This window comes from Eulemur rufifrons, chromosome 30 (assembly GCF_041146395.1).
Source record: "Eulemur rufifrons isolate Redbay chromosome 30, OSU_ERuf_1, whole genome shotgun sequence".
In the NCBI taxonomy this organism is placed as follows: domain Eukaryota; kingdom Metazoa; phylum Chordata; class Mammalia; order Primates; family Lemuridae; genus Eulemur; species Eulemur rufifrons.
In genome coordinates, this window is record NC_091012.1 from 95637203 (window position 1) to 95657968 (window position 20766).

General features: G+C 39.2%; 2 protein-coding genes across 3 annotated transcripts in view; both read left to right on the forward strand.

The window, feature by feature from the left end:
• Positions 1–1925: 1925 nt before the first annotated feature.
• On the forward strand, positions 1926–2476 carry LOC138378413 (large ribosomal subunit protein eL21-like). The gene has a single exon (XM_069463757.1). The coding sequence runs from the start codon at positions 1946–1948 to the stop codon at positions 2426–2428; it is 483 nt and encodes a 160-aa protein (XP_069319858.1). The 5' UTR covers positions 1926–1945; the 3' UTR covers positions 2429–2476.
• A 4301-nt stretch (positions 2477–6777) lies between these two features.
• The window catches only part of ZC4H2 (zinc finger C4H2-type containing), a 33307-nt gene continuing 19318 nt past the window's right edge, over positions 6778–20766 (forward strand). For both annotated transcript variants that reach the window (XM_069463789.1, XM_069463788.1), the window contains exon 1: positions 6778–6831. In XM_069463789.1, the coding sequence (XP_069319890.1) occupies positions 6779–6831 (53 nt within the window). In that variant the 5' untranslated portion in view covers position 6778. The remainder of the gene's footprint in view (positions 6832–20766) is intronic.

A 20766-nucleotide genomic window follows, 5' to 3' on the forward strand; every position in this document is an offset into this window, starting at 1 on the left:
TTTTTTCCTACCTGGCTCCTCAATCTACTAGTGATCCATTTAATCAGCCAGAGCCCTCCCTGCCTTCTTTCATAGACTAAGCATTTCCTGCCTCAGGATCATTGCACTGGCTATTCCCTCTGCATGGAGTATTCTGCTTCAGATCATTGGATGGCTCATTTCTTCTCAGGTGTCTATTACAATGTCATCTCTGAAGATGTTGTTGAAACCCCAAATTCAGGCTCATGCACCCAATGCACAGCTGCAGCCAAACACTGTGTTAGCAGTGCTTGGACACAGAGAAAGCTTTATTTGATTTGGCCAAAGCAAGAAGATAGGAGAGCAAGATCTCTCAGATCCACTTTAACAAAGAGATAAAGTAGGGAGGTTTTATTGGGCTAGGGAAGGAGGGAGGGAGTGTTCCTGGGAACCAAAGGAGGAAGTCTGGGTTGCTTTAGTTTCTGATAACACCTTGAGTAACCAGATTTCTGGGTATCAGTAGCTTGTTGCGACTTTCTCAAAGGCATTCATTCCTTTTGCAAAACAAATTCATAAATTTTTCTTGTGACCCTAGTGTTGTCTCCTCCTGCTTGACAAAGGAACAGTACACCAGCAGTTAATAATTACTGTGAAAACAAGGGGTGCTGGGCAGGAAGCAAGTAGTTATCACGTGCAAGCAAAGAAGTGCCTAATCAGAATTTATATTATGTCAGTCACTAAAAACGCTGAAGTACTAAAATCTCAAGGGGTCTGGCTACAAAAAGAGGCCTTCCCTGACCATCCTACCTAAAACATTCTCCCTTCTACCACCATTCTATCCCATTATCCTCATTTAATGTCTATGGCTTTATCTCCACCTAATCTTATTATATTTATTTGTTTTTTTTCTTTCCCATGTTTATTGTCTGCCTCCTCCTACTAGTATGTAAACTTCCTGAGGATTGGGATTTTAGGAAAGCAATAGAACATAGTGGGTAAGAGCCTGGCTTCTGGAGCCAGACTGTCTAAATTGAAATACCAGTTCTGCCACTTACTAGCTGTGAGACTCTGAGTAAGTTACTTAACTTCTCTGTGCCTCAGCTTCCTCTTCTGTAAAATGGGGATAATAATAATATATATTTCATAGGACTGTTGCAAGGATTAAACTAACTTAATGCATGTAAAACACTATATCTCTGGAACCTAGGAGAGTGCCTGGCATGTGGTAAGTGCTCAATAAATATTTGTTGGCTGATTGCATGAATGACTCCTTGATGGCTCCTGCTCTTTCCATCCCTTCCTGCCTAGTTTCCTTCAGGATTCTTCCTTTAGGAAGATTTTCCCTGACTGTCCCCTTGCTCACTGCCCAGGACTAAGTTAGTACTCCCCTTATGTGTGCTCACAGAACCTAGACTTTTTCTTCCAAGCCCTGATTTCTGGGTATAGTTATATATTTACGTGTGATCTTTTCAACAGCTGGTTTCTTCCACTAAATGGTAAGCTTTGTTAGAGCAAGGCCTGTGTCTGTCATATCTACTATGGGATCTCCACTGCCTAGCATGGTGCCTGACACATAATAGGTACACAATAAATATGTTTTGGCTGAATGATCCAAAACTTTTGCCTCATTTTTCTCTTAGAAATGCTATTAAGGAACATGGTGAGAAACTTAGTAAATAATTTGAACTTCTTTTCAAAAGTCAATTCAGACTGAAGGCTGTTGTTGCATCTCTGCCTACTCTCTTACTTCAGTTCACTGTTGAAGCACAGGAGAATATCTGTGAATTCAAACATTCTGACCTCCACTTTCAAAATCTTGATCTATTGCCTGAAAGATGAGTCATGTTAATAAAAGACTGACTGGCTTCCCTTTTGCTAATTTCCTGCATTTTAATGGTATACACCCCAACACACCCTGCCCTCCTTACCTGTTTCTTAGCAATAAGAACAATGTTGGGGAGCCGCCATCTTCCAGTAATTCGCCAAAATGACGAACACAAAGGGAAAGAGGAGAGGTACCCGATACATGTTCTCTAGGCCTTTTAGAAAACATGGAGTTGTTCCTTTGGCCACATACATGCGAATCTACAAGAAAGGTGATATTGTAGACATCAAGGGAATGGGTACTGTTCAAAAAGGCACGCCCCACAAATGTTACCACAGTAAAACTGGAAGAGTCTACAATGTTACCCAGCATGCTGTTGGAATTGTTGTAAACAAACAAGTTAAGGGCAAGATTCTTGCCAAGAGGATTAATGTGCGTATTGAGCACATTAAGCACTCTAAGAGCCGAGATAGCTTCCTGAAACGTGTGAAGGAAAATGATCAGAAAAAGAAGGAAGCCAAAGAGAAAGGTACCTGGGTTCAACTGAAGCGCCAGCCTGCTCCACCCAGAGAAGCACACTTTGTGAGAACCAATGGAAAGGAGCCCGAGCTGCTGGAATCTATTCCCTATGAATTTATGGCGTAATAGGTGTCTCACACTTTGTGAGAAGCAGTGGAGAGGAGCCTGAGGTGCTGGGACCGGATCCGTACATAGCACACTTTGTAAGAAGCATAAGAAAAGGACCTTGATCCTTGCTGGAACCTATGCCCTGTGAGGCATCGGAGACAAAACTAATAAAAGCCGCTAGACTCTAAAAAAAAAACAACAACAAAAACAAACAAACAAACAAAAAAACAATGTTGGCCCTGAAAAACCTGAGACTTTTTAAATGCTTACTACTTCAAGTCAACCAGTTCTTCTAATGAAATAATTCATTAGAACTCGCTGTTAGCACAGTTCCTAAATATTATCTCAGCCATTACAGACTTGTGATCAATTGAGAGTTATTGAACACTTACTCTGGAAAAGCCACCAGCTTGGCTTGGAGATACCGTTTTAAGTGCTGCTTTAGGAGAAGGGGCGGAAGGCTATGGTTTCCTCCTCTTTCTCCCTCTCATTGCTAGCCTGGTTTCTTACAACTCCGCAAGGAGCAGGTGAGATATCTGTTCTTACAGAGGTCAAGGATCCAAGGCAAACCCATGGAAGCTAAGAGGTTTATTACTCTTTAATTGGACATCTTAATTGCTACAAATGGATTAACATTCTTTCAAGCTCAGGTGGTCCGAAGGCTTCCTCTCCAAGATTAACTGCCAATCTCCCTTTAATGTATATGAATTGGGAGCATCAGGCATGCTTGGCCCTCTGCAGGCACCCTGTATTAAAGTGTACCATCTGGCTGAAAAGTAACACAAGCATTCAGGCACCATAGGGGCATCAGCAACTTGATATAGGATATGTGAGGCCACAGGAAGAACACAGGCCTGTAAGTCAGGAGACCTGGTTCTGTGTCAGCCATGCTGGGTGACCTTAGATAAGTTCTTTGCCTGCCTTCGCCTTATTTTCATCACCTGTGAGATAGGGTTTTGGTGAGGCTTGAAAGACAAGATATTTGCCAAATTACTGCCAAATCAGACTGTAAACCCATTAACACATTTAATTTAAACATGTACATAGCCACATCCAGCTCCTTTCAGACATGTGAGCATATTGTGAGGTATGGATTCTTAGAGGAAGTGAGTAGTGGAAAGAGACAGTTTAAAAACCTCAAAGGCCATTTGTAAACTGCTTCCCACACATTCCTATACACAGCCTTCACTTCTCCCCAAACCAGCATTAACTCACACTGTAAACCACTTTATGTTTGACATAAATATGTACATCCAGCACCCCATTGTACTTTTGGTTGCCATATTTTTTTTTCATACACATTCCCTTCATTAATCTGAAAGTAACTTAGTCCAAATTGAGTCCAGGCTCTAGTTTTGTAACTTACTGTGTAGCCATGGCAAAGCCGCATTCCCTGAGTCAGTTTTCTTCCTTGTAAAAGAGGATGAATCTACTTGCCCTATTTATAGTGGTTGTGTGGATGAAATGATAGACTATACATACAGCCCTCAGCACAGTAGCCAGAACATGCCTGGCACTTACAGGGGCTTGTTCCTTTCCTCTTCCTTTGATAGGACAGGGCTGAGGCCAGTCCTTGACTCTGGACTCACAGGCTTTGTGGCCAACCGATTCAATGGTCTTTATTTTATTTATTTATTTATTTATTTATTTATTTTTGAGACAGAGTGTCGCTCTGTCGCCTGGGCTAGAGTGCCGTGGCGTCAGCCTATCTCACGGTAACTTCAAACACCTGGGCTTAAGCAATCCTCCTGCCTCAGCCTCCTGAGTAGCTGGGACTACAGGCATGCACCACCATGCCCGGCTAAATTTTTCTATATATATTTTTAGTTGGCCAGATAATTTCTTTGTATTTTTAGTGGAGACGGGGTCTCACTCTTGCTCAGGCTGATCTCAAACTCCTGACCTCGAGTGATCCTCCCACCTCAGCCTTCCAGAGTGTTAGGATTACAGGTGTGAGCCACCACACCTGGCCTCAATGGTCTTTAAATTCCAACTAGTGGCACTGTAAGATAGGGACCTTCAAAAGCATCAGGAAAATGTTAGATTAGATACCAGGGAGAATTTCTTGGTTCTGAAGGTTATAATGTCTGAGATCCAAAGAAAAGAAGAGCTTTAATCTCTTCCCTGGAAAACACTTAAAATCAGTGTGTACACCCAGGAATGGCCTGAGAGTCATGTTCCACAAACTTTTCTTGAGCTTCCACAAAATACCAAGCCCTGTATTCAGTACCGTGGGGATGATCTTATTGAGTCCTTACAACAAGTGATTGAGGTGGGACTCACTAGGTCCATTTTTCAGATGAGGAAACTGAGGCTCAGAAAAAGAAGAGACAAAGTCAAGCAGAGAGAGTTCTGAGTCATCTTTAGTTAGGAGTGAGTCGGGTCTTCTTTTTGTCCAAAGCCCAGCACTCTGGGACTATTTGTGCTTTCTGAGTAACGGCCTTTTTGCCTGCTCTTGTCTCCTTTAATTATTCTCTACTTTGCTTCCAGAGTCACATCCCTAAGATGTTCCTCCAATCTTATCACTCCCATGCTTTGAAACATAATTCTGCATTATTTAGCACACAGTAAACACTTAATAAATGTAAATTGGATAAATGTGTGTGTTAGTGCGGCCTTGAATCTCTCAATTTTCTAATAACAGCTAAAGATCAATCTTGAGCTCTCCCTATTCTTTGCAGCTAGTTTCTGTCCCAAAGTAGCAGGTAACATGCTGGGACTCTGTTTTCACAAACACCTGAAAAGAGCCCAGAAAGGAAATGTAAATCTTTCTTTTTACATTCACCAGCTCATAGCCTTTAGAATTTGTTTGCCAGCTTCAAGGAGTTTCTGAGAAGGTCTCCCCAAGACAGAGGCCGGTAAACTCCAGGCCTTTGTTTCCTGACTAAAACCAAATCTCAGGGGCAAAAATCACATCCCCTGTGATAGGCCTGACTACATCTCAGAGATAACCAAGTCTCCAGAAACAAGAAAGATGGACAACTTGACCTCTTGCAACTGCCTGCTAATTACTCCATAACAATTACTATTTTTCTCTTTGTCCCCGTAAAAGCAGCAAGCTACTTGGCCTCTCTGCTGGCATCTCCCTTCTCTTTCTTTGGGATGCCACACCATCTCTCTGCTCCCTTCCTCTCTCTCTCTCTCTCATATTCTCTCTGTCCTTCTAAAGGATAAAATAAATTTTACTTATATATCTTAATCTCTGCATGAGAAATCTTTCTCCACCTGCGTCGTGAGCACCTGCTAGTCTTTTCTACCCTAACAGTGTGCCTGTAGGATTAAGTCCAAACTCTTTAGTCTCACATTCAACGTACTTCACAATCCGGTTCAAACGTACTTTTTCTAGATATTACATCTCCCACTTCTCTTTTCCACCTCTACACCCCGTATAAGAACCCTATATTCCAGACATGCTGGAACATTCGTCCCTTTCTTTCTGTGTGGTGTATCTTCTCCTGGAAAGCCCATTCTTCTCTATGGTCTGGCCAATTCTTACTTTTGAGACCTATTTACATCTTCTCTGCACAGGTTACACCTTATTCATTCCTGTATTATGACACCACACTATACTGTAATTAATGGGTAACTTTTCAGTCTCTCCTAATCCTCAAAGGCAAGGATTTGTTTTTATTTATCTTTGCCTCACGCAGTGACTCCCTCACTACTTCCTTCATTGACTGGCAAAGTCTGAATTCAGTAACTGTTGAATTATGTGGGTAGCAGGAAGGAACGAGGTCCTCCTCCCCAACCCCTCCTCCCCACCGCCGGTTTCCCCAGCTTTTGCAGCCGCACCCTCCTCCCATCCTCCTCTTCCCCACCTCTATTTGAATGCCAAAGCTACTAGTCCCCAGGCAGCAGCTAGAACACTGAACTTCTCAGAAGCTAATTCCAGTGAAGAGTTTCTCTCCAGCCCCAAGCCATAATTGGCGACTTTGGTAACCTTTTAGGAGTGGGTAGGCAGGCGTGAGGGCCCCCAGAGGGCCGTGAATAAGTATGTCTCTTGTCTCTCCAGTTGCCTTCAAGAGTATGTTTTTTTCATTTTTCTACACATGGGCCAGACGAATATCCCCATTCCCTTGCACTCCTCACAACCTTTGACATAATTATCTGTGACAAATTGATTTAAAGTGCGGCTGCAGGAAGAGAAACTGGCTTGTCTCGCTTGGCCTTCTGGGAGTTGTAGTCCCGCAGCCTCCCGGGCTGCCTGGCTGGCCCTGGAGCTGCGGACTACAGCTCCCAGGCCTCTCCAAGTCCCTACCGCACAGGCTCAGAGCCCCAAACCGGGAGGAGGTGGCTACATTGTGTCTATTGTATGCCTTGGCTGGTGTATTTGTGCATTTCTCGGGCGTGAAATTGAGAGTGAAAAACATGGCAGATGAGCAAGAAATCATGTGCAAATTGGAAAGCATTAAAGAGATCAGGTAAGTGGTACGTTGCAGCATCCCCCCACCCCGGTCAAATCGAATACCTCCTTGTGGAAGAGGGCTGAGTTACCTATGGAAAAGTATCTATTGTTAGGCTACTTGCCTAGGGGAGCTGGAAAGGGGTCCATTCACCACAGACTTCCAAGTGAAGTGAGGATAGGAGGGGGTCTGGGGATAGTCAAAACTGAGATTAGTAGAGCGAGAGAGAGTGAGCACGAGCGTGAGCGCGACCTCTTGCTAGATGTGGCTGAGAAAGCACAGTTGGAGACATACCGGGTTGGTCCCAAGACAGCTTTTTTCTTCTTGGGATGGGGATCGGTGGTCAGCATTCAAGGACACATTTTTTTCAAGTACTTCTTGGCCCCAAGGTGTCTTTGGCTCCTTGCTCTTTAGGAGTCGAGATTTTTTTTCCCCCCTCGGTCTCCTGTCAACTTCAGAACCTGGAGCTCAGGAAAACCTTTTGAGAGCGAAGTCTAGTGCGTTGGGGCTGGTGGCTGCTGTCAGGGGCTGCCGGGCAGGGGGTGTAGAGGAATTCTCACGGGCGGGGCTGAGAGGATGGCGCACGCTCGTTTTCTTTTCATTCATTCGCCACTTTCTTCCTTCCTATCCCGCGCTCGGGAGGGTAATGGGAGCGTTTAGGACTGGAGACGCAGTCGCTGTGCTGTGATGTTGGGAACACAACAGCTGCTCTGGGCCGGAGATGACAGGTGGGCTGGCAAAGTGGGAGTTGACAAGTCTGTGATCCCACTGCTCTAGGAGCAGCTTTGGCAAGGCGATGATGTTGTACTTGCTCAGAACACAATAGCGCTGGGCGGGCTGACTGCGTGGGCTCGCACCAGGCCTTCCTTCTCCTAGGACCTCTGCTATGCCTGAGCCCCTGCTCTGGCTCCCACTCTCATTCTGAGAGTGGCTTGGGTCAGACTTTCTGCCTGAAGGGTTTTCCAAGAACCTGGGGAAAAGGAGTGGAGGATGTCAAGAAATAAGCCTTTGATCATGAGATTTTTAACCCTTGGAGTGCCTCAGTGACATCTACCCATGGTGGTGGTTGTGGTGAAGCACCTTGGTTTCTTCTTCCTCAGGAGGGGTTGCATCTCTCCTTCTGCAGGGGAGGAAAAGGAAAGGAACAGTCATTTATTGAACCTGGAATGTGCCAGGCCCTTTGACCTACTTTTACTCATTCCAGCATGAGTCCTGTGAGCTTCCTATTTTTCCTTTATAGTTGAGAAAATGGAGGCTCAGAGAATTTGAGTGACTTTCCCAGAGCCAAACAGATTGAAAATGGCACATTTTTTTAATCTGCCTGCAAAGGCCCTCCTCTTCCCATTATGTCCCATGAAAAGACTGGGAAGGACGGGATATGTTGCAATTTTATTTTCCCCAAAAGTTTTGGGAGATAGGAAGTGAAACACTTTGGTGCAGTAGAATGCCAGCTGTCATAATAACAGTGCAGCTGGTAAGAAGCTTAGGCCTGCAAGTGGAGAACCTAGATTTCTACTCTTAATGGGCTTTAAAGGAACCCCCACCCCATCCCCAGAGGACCAAGTGGGAGCAAGTACTTTCATCCCCAATAAAAATAGACCACTCCCAGTGGAGGCCACCTCAGGAACCAGGATTTTTACCCTTACCAGTGGTAATCAGGAGTTTCTACCCCAACCAACTGAGATGGAATCAGCAGAGGCCTAGAGAGAAGCCTGAACTCCCACTACTAATCAGCAGGAACAAAGAGCCCCTCCCCAACCTGGATGTCAAGAGAGACTCAGTAGAGAAACTGGACTTCTACTGCCCCTCTTCTATCCAGGAGAGTGTCAGAGGAGAGTTGCTAAAACAAAAGATTTAAATAATATTAAGAGTATCCAACTTTTAATCAAAAATCACTCATCATACCAGATATTAACTTGAATGAAAAAAGAAAATAGACAGATGAAAATACTGAGATGACACAGATGTTAGAATTATCTGACAAGGATTTTAGAGTACCCATCATAAAAATACTTCAATGAGCAGTTATAACACAATTAAAACAAATGGTAAAATAGAAAATCTTAGCAAATCAATAGAAAGTCTTAAAAAGAAATATAAACCATAAAAACAGGGAAGGGGCCAAAACCCACCTAATGGGGACAGTGAATACTATTTGGGTGATGGGCACATTTGTAACCCTGACTCAAGCCATGTAACATAAACATTTGTACCCTCTTAATATTTTGAAATAAAATTTAAAAATAAAGAGACTGTTCATTCCCCAATGTACAAAAAAAAAAAAAAACATAAAAAGAAACAAATGAAATTTTTAAAACTGAAAAATACAATAACAAAAAACCCCCCTAAAAACTCCGTAACTCAGTGGATAGACTCAACAGCAAAGTGGAGAAGACAGGAAAAGGATCAGACGGCTTAAAAACATGTAACAATAGATTTCACTATGGGACTAGAACAAAAGCTTTAAACATTCGTGCCAACTGATTCCCAGAAGGAAAGGAGAAAGAGTGTAGGACTGAAAAAGTACTTGAAGAAATAATGATTAAAAACTTCCCAAACTGAGCAAAAGACATAAACCTTTAGATTCAAGAAGCTGAGCAAATACCAATGTGTTCAACACAAAGAAATCAACTCCAGAACATATTGTAATCAACCTTCTAAAAATGAAAGAAAAATAAAAAATCTTGAAAGCAGCCAAGGAGAAATAATACCTTACCTATACCTACAAGGGGAAACATTAGATTGATAGATTTCTCATTAGAAACTGACAAGACCTTAGCAGGAAGTGGCACAGCATTTTTCAAGTGCTGAAGGAAAAGAAGTGTCAATGTAGAATTCTATGTTCAGTGATAATATCCTTCAGTATTGAAGGGATAATCAAGACATTCTCAGATGAAGTAAAATTAAGAGAATTTAGATCTACCCTAAAAGAATGACAAAAGCAAGTTCTTAAAATAGAAAAATGATTAAAGAAGAAACCTTAGAACATTAAGAAGGAAGAAAGAACACAGTAAGCAAAAACATGGGTAAATGCAGTAGACTTTCCTTTTTCTCTTGAGGTTTCTTATGGTTGATGATTGAAGCCAAATTTATAGCATTGTCTAATGTGGTCTCAGTGTATGTGGGAGGAAATATTTAAGAGATTTATATTATAGACAAGGGAGTATAAAAAAATGTACAAGGGAGGGAAGGTTTCTATACTTCACTCAAGTAGGTAAAATGATGATGTCAGAAGACCATTGGATAAATTATGTATATAATGTATTACTAAGAGCAAATACTAAAAGTCATACAAATAAATGCACTCAAAAACATTATCAATAAACCGAAATGAGATTCTAAAAATTGTTTAAGTCACCTACAGGAAGGCAGGGCAAATAAAACAGAAACTAAAAACACAGAGAACAAACAAAACAAAAATTAAAAAAGCAGACTTAGCCTTAATGTATCAATAAATATGTTAAATATAAATTGTCTAAATACCACATAAACATTAATCAAAAGAAAGCAGGAGTGGCTATATTAATATCAAATAAAACAGATTCAGAGCAAAGAAAATTCCCAGGGACAGAGAGGGGCATTACATAACGAAAAAGGGTCAGTCCATGAAGAAGACATAACAATTCAAAATGTGTATGTTTCAAAAGTGACTTAAACCCCTCTGACAATTGTATAGTAATATACAAACGATAGACCACTTGGTTTAAGAATTTAAAATGGAGAAAGCACTACAAATATATACTTGATATTCACATATGGACAGGTAAACACATATGGGAGGTAGAAAGAAGGAAGGAGCAAAGGAAAGAGTCAAAAGGAACTAGAAAAAAAACTAACACCTTTGTCAAGCACCTACTAATTTAAAAGCTCTTGGCTAAATCTGTGGTAGGGATTATTATCCCTATTTTACAGATAAGGACACTGAAGATTGGAGAGATTAGGCAGCCTTTCCATGGTTACACAGCTAGGAAAGAAAGAATATATCCTTCTATTCACATGGTATGTTCATTTAAATGTCATTAATCACCCTTATAAGTGCTGATTATATGATTAACCATTATTCATGGTTCTTCAACTGCTCTAATCCTAAATCTCTTAAATTATAAGCAGAACAGCCTATTTCTGTCAAAAATATTATGTTTTCTGTGCTGAAGCAGCAATGATGATGGCATTATCACCTAACAACCTAATTAAGTAAAGCTAAGAGCCTAACACACACCCAGACACAGTCTCAGAATTATACACATTCATACCCAGCACTCACACACACCAATGGCAGAATTTGCAGTGGGACAATTCTGAGGAGTGGACTCTCACACCACCACAGTCCATTCCCTGCTTCTGACTCTGACCGTATGCCCACCCCTGTCTTTCCTCCCAACCGAATCACACTTCTACATTATGCTCCAAACTTCAGCCCCCAAATCCCACACTAGTCTATTTTGCCCATGTATTCCTTGGACTTTTAAGTGGTAATGAAGGAGCGTGTGGCTATATGGAAAAGAAAAGACAAGAGTGGAACAAAAGAAGGGAGATAGTAAAAAGGGAAAGGGAAGAGAGCAATAATGAGATGGAGAAAGTGAGTACAGCTACCATTACATGAACCAGAGCCCTTCACCAGCTCCCCAAGTGCAAAGCAATATTTTGTTAACGTGCACATGCCATCCATTTATACATATTGCACACACCTGTACCTCATTGCACACACATCCATACACAAACAGCTTTCTTCACTTGAAAAAAATAAACTCATTTTGGAAGCAGATATCGTGGTGTTAAGTAGATCCTCTTAAGCTCTCTGACCTGGGTCCATCATCTCTTTTTTTCTCTGTACAAATTCTTTTGGGTGAACTCCTATACTCTCAAAGTTTCAAATATTACCACCCATGTCTCCAACCTCTACAGCCTACCCGCTTCCAAGCTTCAGCCCCATATATCCCACAGCCTACGGGCTTGTCCACCTGGATGTTCTACAGATATAGCTTAGCTTGGCCAACTCTCACATCTTCATCTCATCCCACGACAATCAAGCTCCTCCCCCTAAATCTCTGGTTTAATGGCATAGTTCTCTGCACAGTTACCTCAGGTTGAAACCTGAAAGTCAATGTTGACTACACTTTCTCTTTTAAGATTCATCTGCAATCACTTAGCAAATTCTGTTTCTACTATTACCATCTTGCTCTAATCCCTGCCCTGCTCTCCACGTCTGAACTCAATGCCCCATTTCAGGTCTTTTTCATAAATGACCTGGATATTTTGTAATATTGTATCCATTTCTACCTCTAGAATCACTTCCCTTTCTATAGTCTGTCACCTTTCTTCAATGCCATCCATATTGTGATGAGAACTACTTTCCTAAAGCATGGAATTATGTTATTCTTCAAACACCTTCACTGACTTCCCATTGCATATAACAGTCCTTTTAAAATTACAGGCAACTACCTATTATTAACTTGTAAAATTTAGTCAGTTACTAGTAGCATTTTCAATTTTTTGAATAAGAAAATTATCAACAAACATTGCATATGAAGTGGTAGGTATACTTTGAAAATTTTGTTTCAGTTTTAAATCTGTGTATGTGTGTATTGTATCACAATGTGAAATTCATTTCTCATGTCATTTCTTACTATGTATCTGTTGGACCCACATTTGCCTATCTTTGTTACCATGGCATTCGTGTCTCCCTTCCCCACAAATCTGGCCCAGACTCACCATTCTGATCTTATCTGCTATTCCTTTTCATTCACCCTATTCTTTAGCCATATAGGAGTTCTTCACTGTTTCATATAATTCCATTTCTCCAGACTTTTCCCTATGCAGATTCTTCACTCTTGAATGTATTTCCCTCATTCTGAACCTGTTAATCCTACTCAGTTTTTAAGGAAGACCCAGATCAATGCCACCTCTTGTCTAAAACCTTCTCATTCCCCAGTCCAAATGAATTATTTTCCATAGCCTGCCAAACTCCAGAGGGAGATTTATTATAGCACTCAAGTTATTCAGCCTTATAATGCACTTTTAAATTGACATGTGTCTCCTTCCTTCCTTCCTTCATTGAGGCATTGCTGTAGGAGCCCCAACATGCTCTTCTGTCACCTGTCTTGGTGAATGCTGACCACAGGAGAGAGAATTGAAAGGAGTTAGCATTTGGTATTGAGCTATAAGAAAGTCTTCAAAGTGAACTGTTCTAAGAAACCTGCTTTTCTGACAGTAGCTGTGTTCTCAGATGAACAAATAAATATTAAATGAAAGAACACGTGGCATTTAGGCGATGTTCTCACCAGACTGGAGTAAGCAGGAAAAGCTGGCTCCTCTTTGTTCATTTAGTGACATTTATTGAGCACCTCTTCTGGGCCATACTCAAGGTGGCCCATCACTTAGAATGAATTAAACCTTTACTGAAGGATCTTCCAATAGCTCTGATCTCTCCTCTGAGTTCCTGACTCGCATATCCAACTGCCAACCCTCTGCATGTATCACTGGCATCTCAAACAGGCTCTAACAGAATTATCAATTCTACCCCTGGCCCTAAACATACTCCTTTTCCCAGTCTTCCCCATCTCAGTAAATGACACACCATCCTGAAATCTGGAAATTATTCTTTATTTCTCTCTCTCTCTCTGTGGACCTTGCAGTCCAAATCATTAGCACAGTGGTTGTTAAACTTGACCATGCATGAGGCTCCACCTAAACATCCATTATATTAATAGATTGCTGGGCCCCATCCCCAGGGTCTCTGATCGAATAGATCTGGGGTGGCATCTGAGAATTTGTATCTCTGACAAGTTCCCTGGCAATGCCATTGCTTCTGGTACAGAACTCATACATGGAGAAACACGGCACTAGTAAGACCTGGAGAGTTGTACCTATACCAATATAATCTGAAATTGTCCGCTCCTTATCATCCCCTCACCTCATCAACAAATGCCAGTACCTTTTGATCCATCTCCACTAGAAAGTATCTTTTCACTTTATCACCCCATGCTCGAGGCCTACAGGTCCCAGCTGTCCTATCCTGCTTCTTGAGTGAGCATTGGGGCTGAGTCATTTCTAAAGCTGGGTGACAGATGAGCCTGCCAAGTGTGTCCCAGGAGTGGATGATCCATAGACCTAGAACCTCTCCTTCTCGGCACACTTCCTATTCCACATTAGGCAGCAGGAAATCATAGGAAAAAAGGTATCCATCTGAGTGTTTTTGTCTTGGCCCAGGACTGTGTCTGAAGAGGCTGTAGAATCATGATGTGCTATGTTCTGAAAGTCCCCCATACTTTATGTGCTGAAACTTAATCCCCATCATAGTGGTAGTAACAGGACAGACCTTTGGGGAAGTAATTAAGTCAGGGGGACTGTGCCCTCATGAATGGATTCATGCCTTATAAAAGCACGTGAGGGAACTAGCATGGGCCTTTTTTTTTTTGTACTTCTGTGCTGCCATACAAGGACACAGTGTTCTTCCCCTCCTGAAAATGAAGCAACAAGGTGCCATATCAGAAGAAAAGACATGGTTCCTCACCAGACACGGAACCTATTGGCACCTTAATATTTGAGCTTCCCAGCCTCCAGAACTGTGAGAAATAAATATCTGTTTTTCATAAATTACCCAGTCTATGGTACTGTGTTATAGAAATACAAACAAACTAACACAGGAGCTGAGGAATACTGGTTCAAAAGTTACATACAACCTAGCCCCAGTGATTGTGAAAACCCAAAGGAGGTATCCTGGGATTTTCCTGGGATTCAGTGGCCACACCAGCTATGCATTAGCATCTTGGGAGGATCTTCTTAGGAAATTTTACTTATGATAGTGTATATTTAATGACTTGGATGATTTCCTCACTTGTATGGCCAAACATTCCACAGATTTCATCTCATGAAGTCACCCAACAATTCTGTGAAAGCCTACACCCACTCCTACTTCCCAGGTAGAACTTCCAAGGTTTGAAGAGGTTCCACAATGTGTCCTATTTCACCCTGAAAATTGATGACTGAGCCAGGACAAGAACTCACCCTCCTGGCTTGTTTTCCATGGTTTTAAATCCATCATATGATGAAAGTTTTTGGTGTGATGGAAAGGTGATCAGGTTCACAACATTGCATTTTCCACTTCCTGAATTTGTGATCTTGGGCAAGTCACTTTACTTTTCTCACCCTCAAATTCTTCATCTCTAAAAAAGAAGCTAGACATACCTGCTTATATGGTTCTGATGAGGATTAAATTCAATAGCTTATAAAATGCCAAGCACAGATGCTTGAACATAGTAGGCACCACAAATATAATAGGTATTATCATTAAATAAAGCTTTTCTTACGTAAAGCCTTTCTTAACAATTTCTTCCCAGTTCCTAACACTGATAAACTCTTCATAAATGTCTTCATTCATTAACTGAATGAATGAAATCCTCTCCACCCATGGTAATGTCTTTCTTTCTCGGAGGCTACTGAAGATGTAATCAGTTCCCTGGATTTACCACCTGTTTGCCTTCATTTTTTTCTTTTCATTCCAAATGTAACTGTTGAGCCCTGCTTATGTCCAAAGTAATGAGAGGTGATGTGGAAGTTAAAGAGAGTTATATGGTATAGTGCCAGTGCCTAGAAACCTCTCATGTTTATAATTATCCTGATTTCAATTTGCTTCATGCATAAGTCTATATGTACATTTGGAGGACCCAGAGCAGCATGGGTGTGTGCTTTGCGCTGAGTCTTTTCCAAGTCTGGACCTTTGTTTCCTCATTTCAGAAATAAAAAGGATAGATTTGATGGGCGGCTTTGAAATAATGTTCTTAGGAGCCCTGAGAATTCCAGAAAGATACATCAATAGCCACTCAGGTAGAATCAGATAAGGGTTAGATTTGAAGAGAGATTAAGGACTCTGGGAGACCCATTTTCACTTCAACCATAATAGTTATGATTTGTTCTATTTTCTATATTTGATCTCAATTCATTATTTTTTCTGAAGGAAGGGGTCTTCTCATCATTCACGGACAGGAACCAGCACACTGCTGGATAAATGGTACTTGCTTAATAAATTTTTTTTATTGGTTTGATTGATCAAAGTTGTAGAGAGGGAAGCTAGTATGTGTGTGTATCTAAGCAGTGGCTGGCATGGTGCTCTATGTGTAGATTAGAGAAAGGAAAGACCTTTTATTTAGATTTGATATAAGCTGACACTACTCAGTTGCTGGACAGAGTATGGAAGGCTGGGCATTAGATACTAAGCCTGAAGAGCATAGTGAAGACAATCATCCTCAAGGGTAATAAGCCCTCACTTATTTTTGTTCATCGTTAAGCCCCTTCTTATTCCTCCTGGCTACCTTAAGCAACTAATTCATTAAAAATGCATTCCCTCTACACAAGCCTTTTGACAAGTCATTTATTTTTCTGGGAAAACATGGGCATGCTTTGAATGTGTTTTGAGCAGGAGTTGTGGATTTAGATTTAATTCTGGGTGCAGTAAGAAGCCATTGCAGGATATTTATTGAGTTGTGATTTATTTATTAATCCATACTATAGAAAACGTCCATTTCAAATGTACAATTAAATGATTTTTAATAAATTTACAGAGTTGAACAACCATTACCATGAACTATTTTAGAACATTTCCATCCTCCCAAAATCAGCTCCTATGCCCAGTTTCTGTCAATCTCTGTTCCCACCCACAGCCCCAGTCAACCAGCAGTATACATACTTTCTGTCTCTATAGATTTGCCTTTTCTAGACTTAGCATATAAATGAAGTTATACAAATACGGTCTTTTGGGTCAGCCTTCTGTCACTTAGCACGTCGTTTTGTTGATTCTTTCGCATGTAGCAGTATTTCATTTCTTTTTATTGACAAATGATATCCCATTGCATGAATATATCACATTTTAGTTGTTCACTCTCCAGTTGACGAACATGTTAATTGTTTCCACCTTTTCAACTCTTATAAATAATGCTGCTCTGAATATTTACATTAAATTCTTTGTGTGGAAATATGTTTTAATTTTCTCCTTCTTAGATTCCTAGCAGTGAAATTTCTGTTTCATATGATAAATACCTATATAATTTTTAAAGATACTTAAAAGGGATTTTCCAAAGTGGTTGTCCAAATCTCCATTCCCCAAAGCAGTGTATGAGAGGGTTCCAGTTTCTCTGCATCTTTAACATTACTTGATATTATCTGTCTAAAAAAGACATTATAGCCATTCCTAGAGCTGTGAAGAGGTATCTAATTGTGGTGTTAACTTACATTTTCCAGTTGAGCATGTCTTCATGGATTTATTTGCTACCCATATATCCTTTTCAGTGAAGTGTCTGTTGAAATTTTTTGCCCATTTTTCAATTGAGTTTTTTGTTTTGGGGGGTTATTTTTGGTTTACTGATTGTGAATTTTGAGTGTTCTTTATATTTTCTGGAAACAAATACTTTATCAGACATTTGGTTTACAAAGATGTTCTCCCTGTCTGGGACTTGTCTTTTTATTCTCTCAACAGTGTCTTTTGAATTGCTGAAATTTTTAATGTTGATGAAGAAATCCAATTCATAAGTATTTTCTTTTATGCATTTTGACTTCTTGTGTCATGTAACAGAAATTTTTTCTTAAGCTATAGTCACAAAGATTTTCACCTATGTTTTCTTTCAAAATTTTACTTTAGCTTTCACATTTTGGTCTATGATCCAATTTCACTTACTTTTTGTATACGGTGCAAGGTTGTTGAAGATTTTTTTTTTTTTTTTTGCATGTAGATGTTCAGGTTTTTTAGGAGCATTTGTTTGCAAGACTATTCTTTCTCCCCAGCTTTGCCTTTGCATGTTTGTCAAAAATCAGTTGTCCATATCTTTGTGGGATTATTTGTGAACTCCCTATGCTTCATTGATCTACTTGTCTATCTTTATGCCAATACTTTGCTGTTTTGATTACTGTACCTTTATAATAATTCTAGAAATCAGGTCATGTAAGTTCTCCTACTTTGTTATTTTTCTTCGGAGTTAATTTTGGCTGTTCTGGCCCTTTCAATTTCTATATAGTTTTTAGATTTTACTTATCAATTTCTACAAAAGAACCATACTGGGATTTTCATAGGATTGCATTGGATCTGTAGATTAATTTGTTGGGTATTGCCAGTGTGAAATCAAATAAAATGTCCTATTTATATTTCAGGAACTAAACCAGGATACTATATTGTATTTTTATGGTTCCATTTTATCTCTTTTTCTGACTTATTAGCTATAACTCTATTTTGTTATTTTAGTGGTTGCTTTAGGGTTTATTAAATACATCTCAAATAATCACAATCTACAGCTCATACTACTGCAGATATAGTGTAGGAAACTTGCAACATTATATTTTTATTTCTCTCTTTCTGTCCTCTATGCTATTACATTGTTGTGCTTTTTGGTTTAAACTGTTGGTTATCTTTTTAAGCAATTTATATAATGAGAAAAAGACTAATCATTTTTTGTGTATTAATAATTACCATTTTTGGTGAGCTTTATTCCTTTGTCTCGATACATGTTTCCCTTTGCTGTCATTTTCTTTCTGCTTGAAGGACTTTCTTTAACATTTTTTGTAGTGCCAGTTTGCTGGTGATATAATATTTTTGCTTTTCTATGTCTGAAAAAGTTATTTTACTTTTGTTTTTCAAAGTTATTTTCGCTGGGTAAATAATTTTATACTCTCAGGGATTTTTGTTAGTGCTTTAAAAATGACACACACCTGTCATCTTACTTCCATTATTCTTTCTTTCTCTGTATGTAATGTGCCTTTTTTTCTCTGACTGCTTTAAGATATTCTTTTTATCATCACTTTGAATAATTTGATTAGGATATAACTTGGTGTGGTTTTCTTCATGGTTCCCATGCTTGCAGTTTGATGAATTATATTGGATCAGTGGATGTATAGATTTTTTCAAATTTGAAACTTATTTGGTCATTCATTCTTCAAATGTTTTCTTTTCCCACTTCTTCTTGGTCTCCAGTTACCTGTATTTTTGTTTTATTTTATTTTACTGTGGTTGGAGCACTTAACTTGAGATCTACACTCTGAACAAATATTTATATTTATAATACAGTATTGTTAACTAGAGGCACAATGTTGTACAGCAGATCTCTTGAAGCCATTCATCTTGCATAACTGAACCTTTATACACAGTGAATAAGCAGCTCCACAGTTTCCCCTCTCCCAACCCTTAGCAACCACCATTCTACTCTCTGCGGAATCATGCAGTATTTGTCCTTCTGTAACTGGCTTATTTAACTTAGGATTATTTCCTTGAGGTTTATCCATGTTGTCACATATTGTAGAATTTCCTTCTTTTTTAATGGTGAATAATATTCCACAGTATGAATATACTGCATTTTCTTTATCCATTCATCTGTTGGTGGACAATTATGTTGTTACCATATCTTGAATATTGTGAATAATGCTGCAGTGAACATGGGAGTGCAGATACGTCATTGAGATCCTGATTTCAATTCTTTTGGATAAATATCCAGAAGTGGGATTGCAGGATATTATGGTATTTGTATTTTTATTTTTTGAGAAACACCCATACTGTTTTCCTAAGTGGCTGAAGCATTTTGCATTGCCACCAACAATGTATAAGGGTTCTAATTTCTCATCATTTTTGCCAACAGTTGTTTTTTTTTTTGTTTGTTTGTTTGTTTGTTTTGATAATAGCTATTCTAACCAGTGTGAGGTAATATCTCATTACAGTTTTGATTTGTATTTCCTTGATGATAAGCAACATTATACCTGTTGGCAATCTTTATGTTCTTTGGATAAATGTTTATTTAACTTTTTTGCCTATTTTTATGTTGTGTCATTAGTTTTGTTCTGTTGAGTGTATTTTAGACATTAACCTTTTATCAGATATATGGTTTGAAAATATTTCACCCTTTATGGATATTGCCATTTTATGCTGTTGTTTCCTTTGCTGTGTAGAAACAGTTTAGTTTGATATAATTCCACTTGTCCATTTTTGCTTTTTGTTGCCTGTGCTTTTGATGTCATATCCATTAAATTATTGTCAAGACCAAATTTATACAGCTTTCTTCTAGGAATTTTATAGTTCCAGGTCTTATGTTAAGTCTTTAATACATTTTGAGTTGATTTCTGTGTATGGTGTAAGATAACGGTCCAATTTTATTGATTTGCATGTGGATATGCAGTTTTTTCTCACAGCATTTAATGAAGAGTTATCCTTTCTTGTATTGTTTATTCTTGTCGCCTTTGTGGAAGATCACTTCACTATATATGGGTGTATTTATTTCTGGGCTCTCTATTTTTTTCCATAATATATATGTTATTTTTTATGCCAGTACAGTACTGTTTTAGTTACTATATCTTTGATAATATATTATGAAATCAGGGACTGTGATGCCTGTAGCTTTGTTCTTTCTCAAGATTGTTCTGGTTATTTAGTAATTTTTATAGTAAACTGAATTTTAGAATTTTTTTTATTTCTGTAAAAAATGCCATTGGGATTTTTATAAGGATTGTATTGAATCTATAGATTTTTGGGGGGTAGTAGAGTCTTCCAATCCATGAACACAGGGTGTTTTTCCATTTGTTTGTATCTTCTTTAATTTATTTAATCAATTTGTTATAGTTAAGTTTATTCCTAAGTATTTTATTTTGGGGGGGGTATTGTAAGTGGGATTGTTTTTGAATATCCTTTTCAGATAATTTGTTGTTACTGTATAGAAACACAACTGGTTATGTATGTTAATTTTGTCTCCTTTAACTTTATTGAATTTGTTTATTAATTCTAACAGTTTTTGTGTGGAGTTTTTGGGTTTTCTACACATAAAATCCTGTCACCTATAAACAGAGATAATACTATTAATACCTCTTCTTTTGTAGTTTAGGTGCCTTTTATTTCATTTTCTTATCTAATCGCTCTGGCTAGTACTTTTAGTACTATGTTAAATAGAAGTGGCAATAGTGGGCATCCTTGCCTTGTTCCTGATCTTT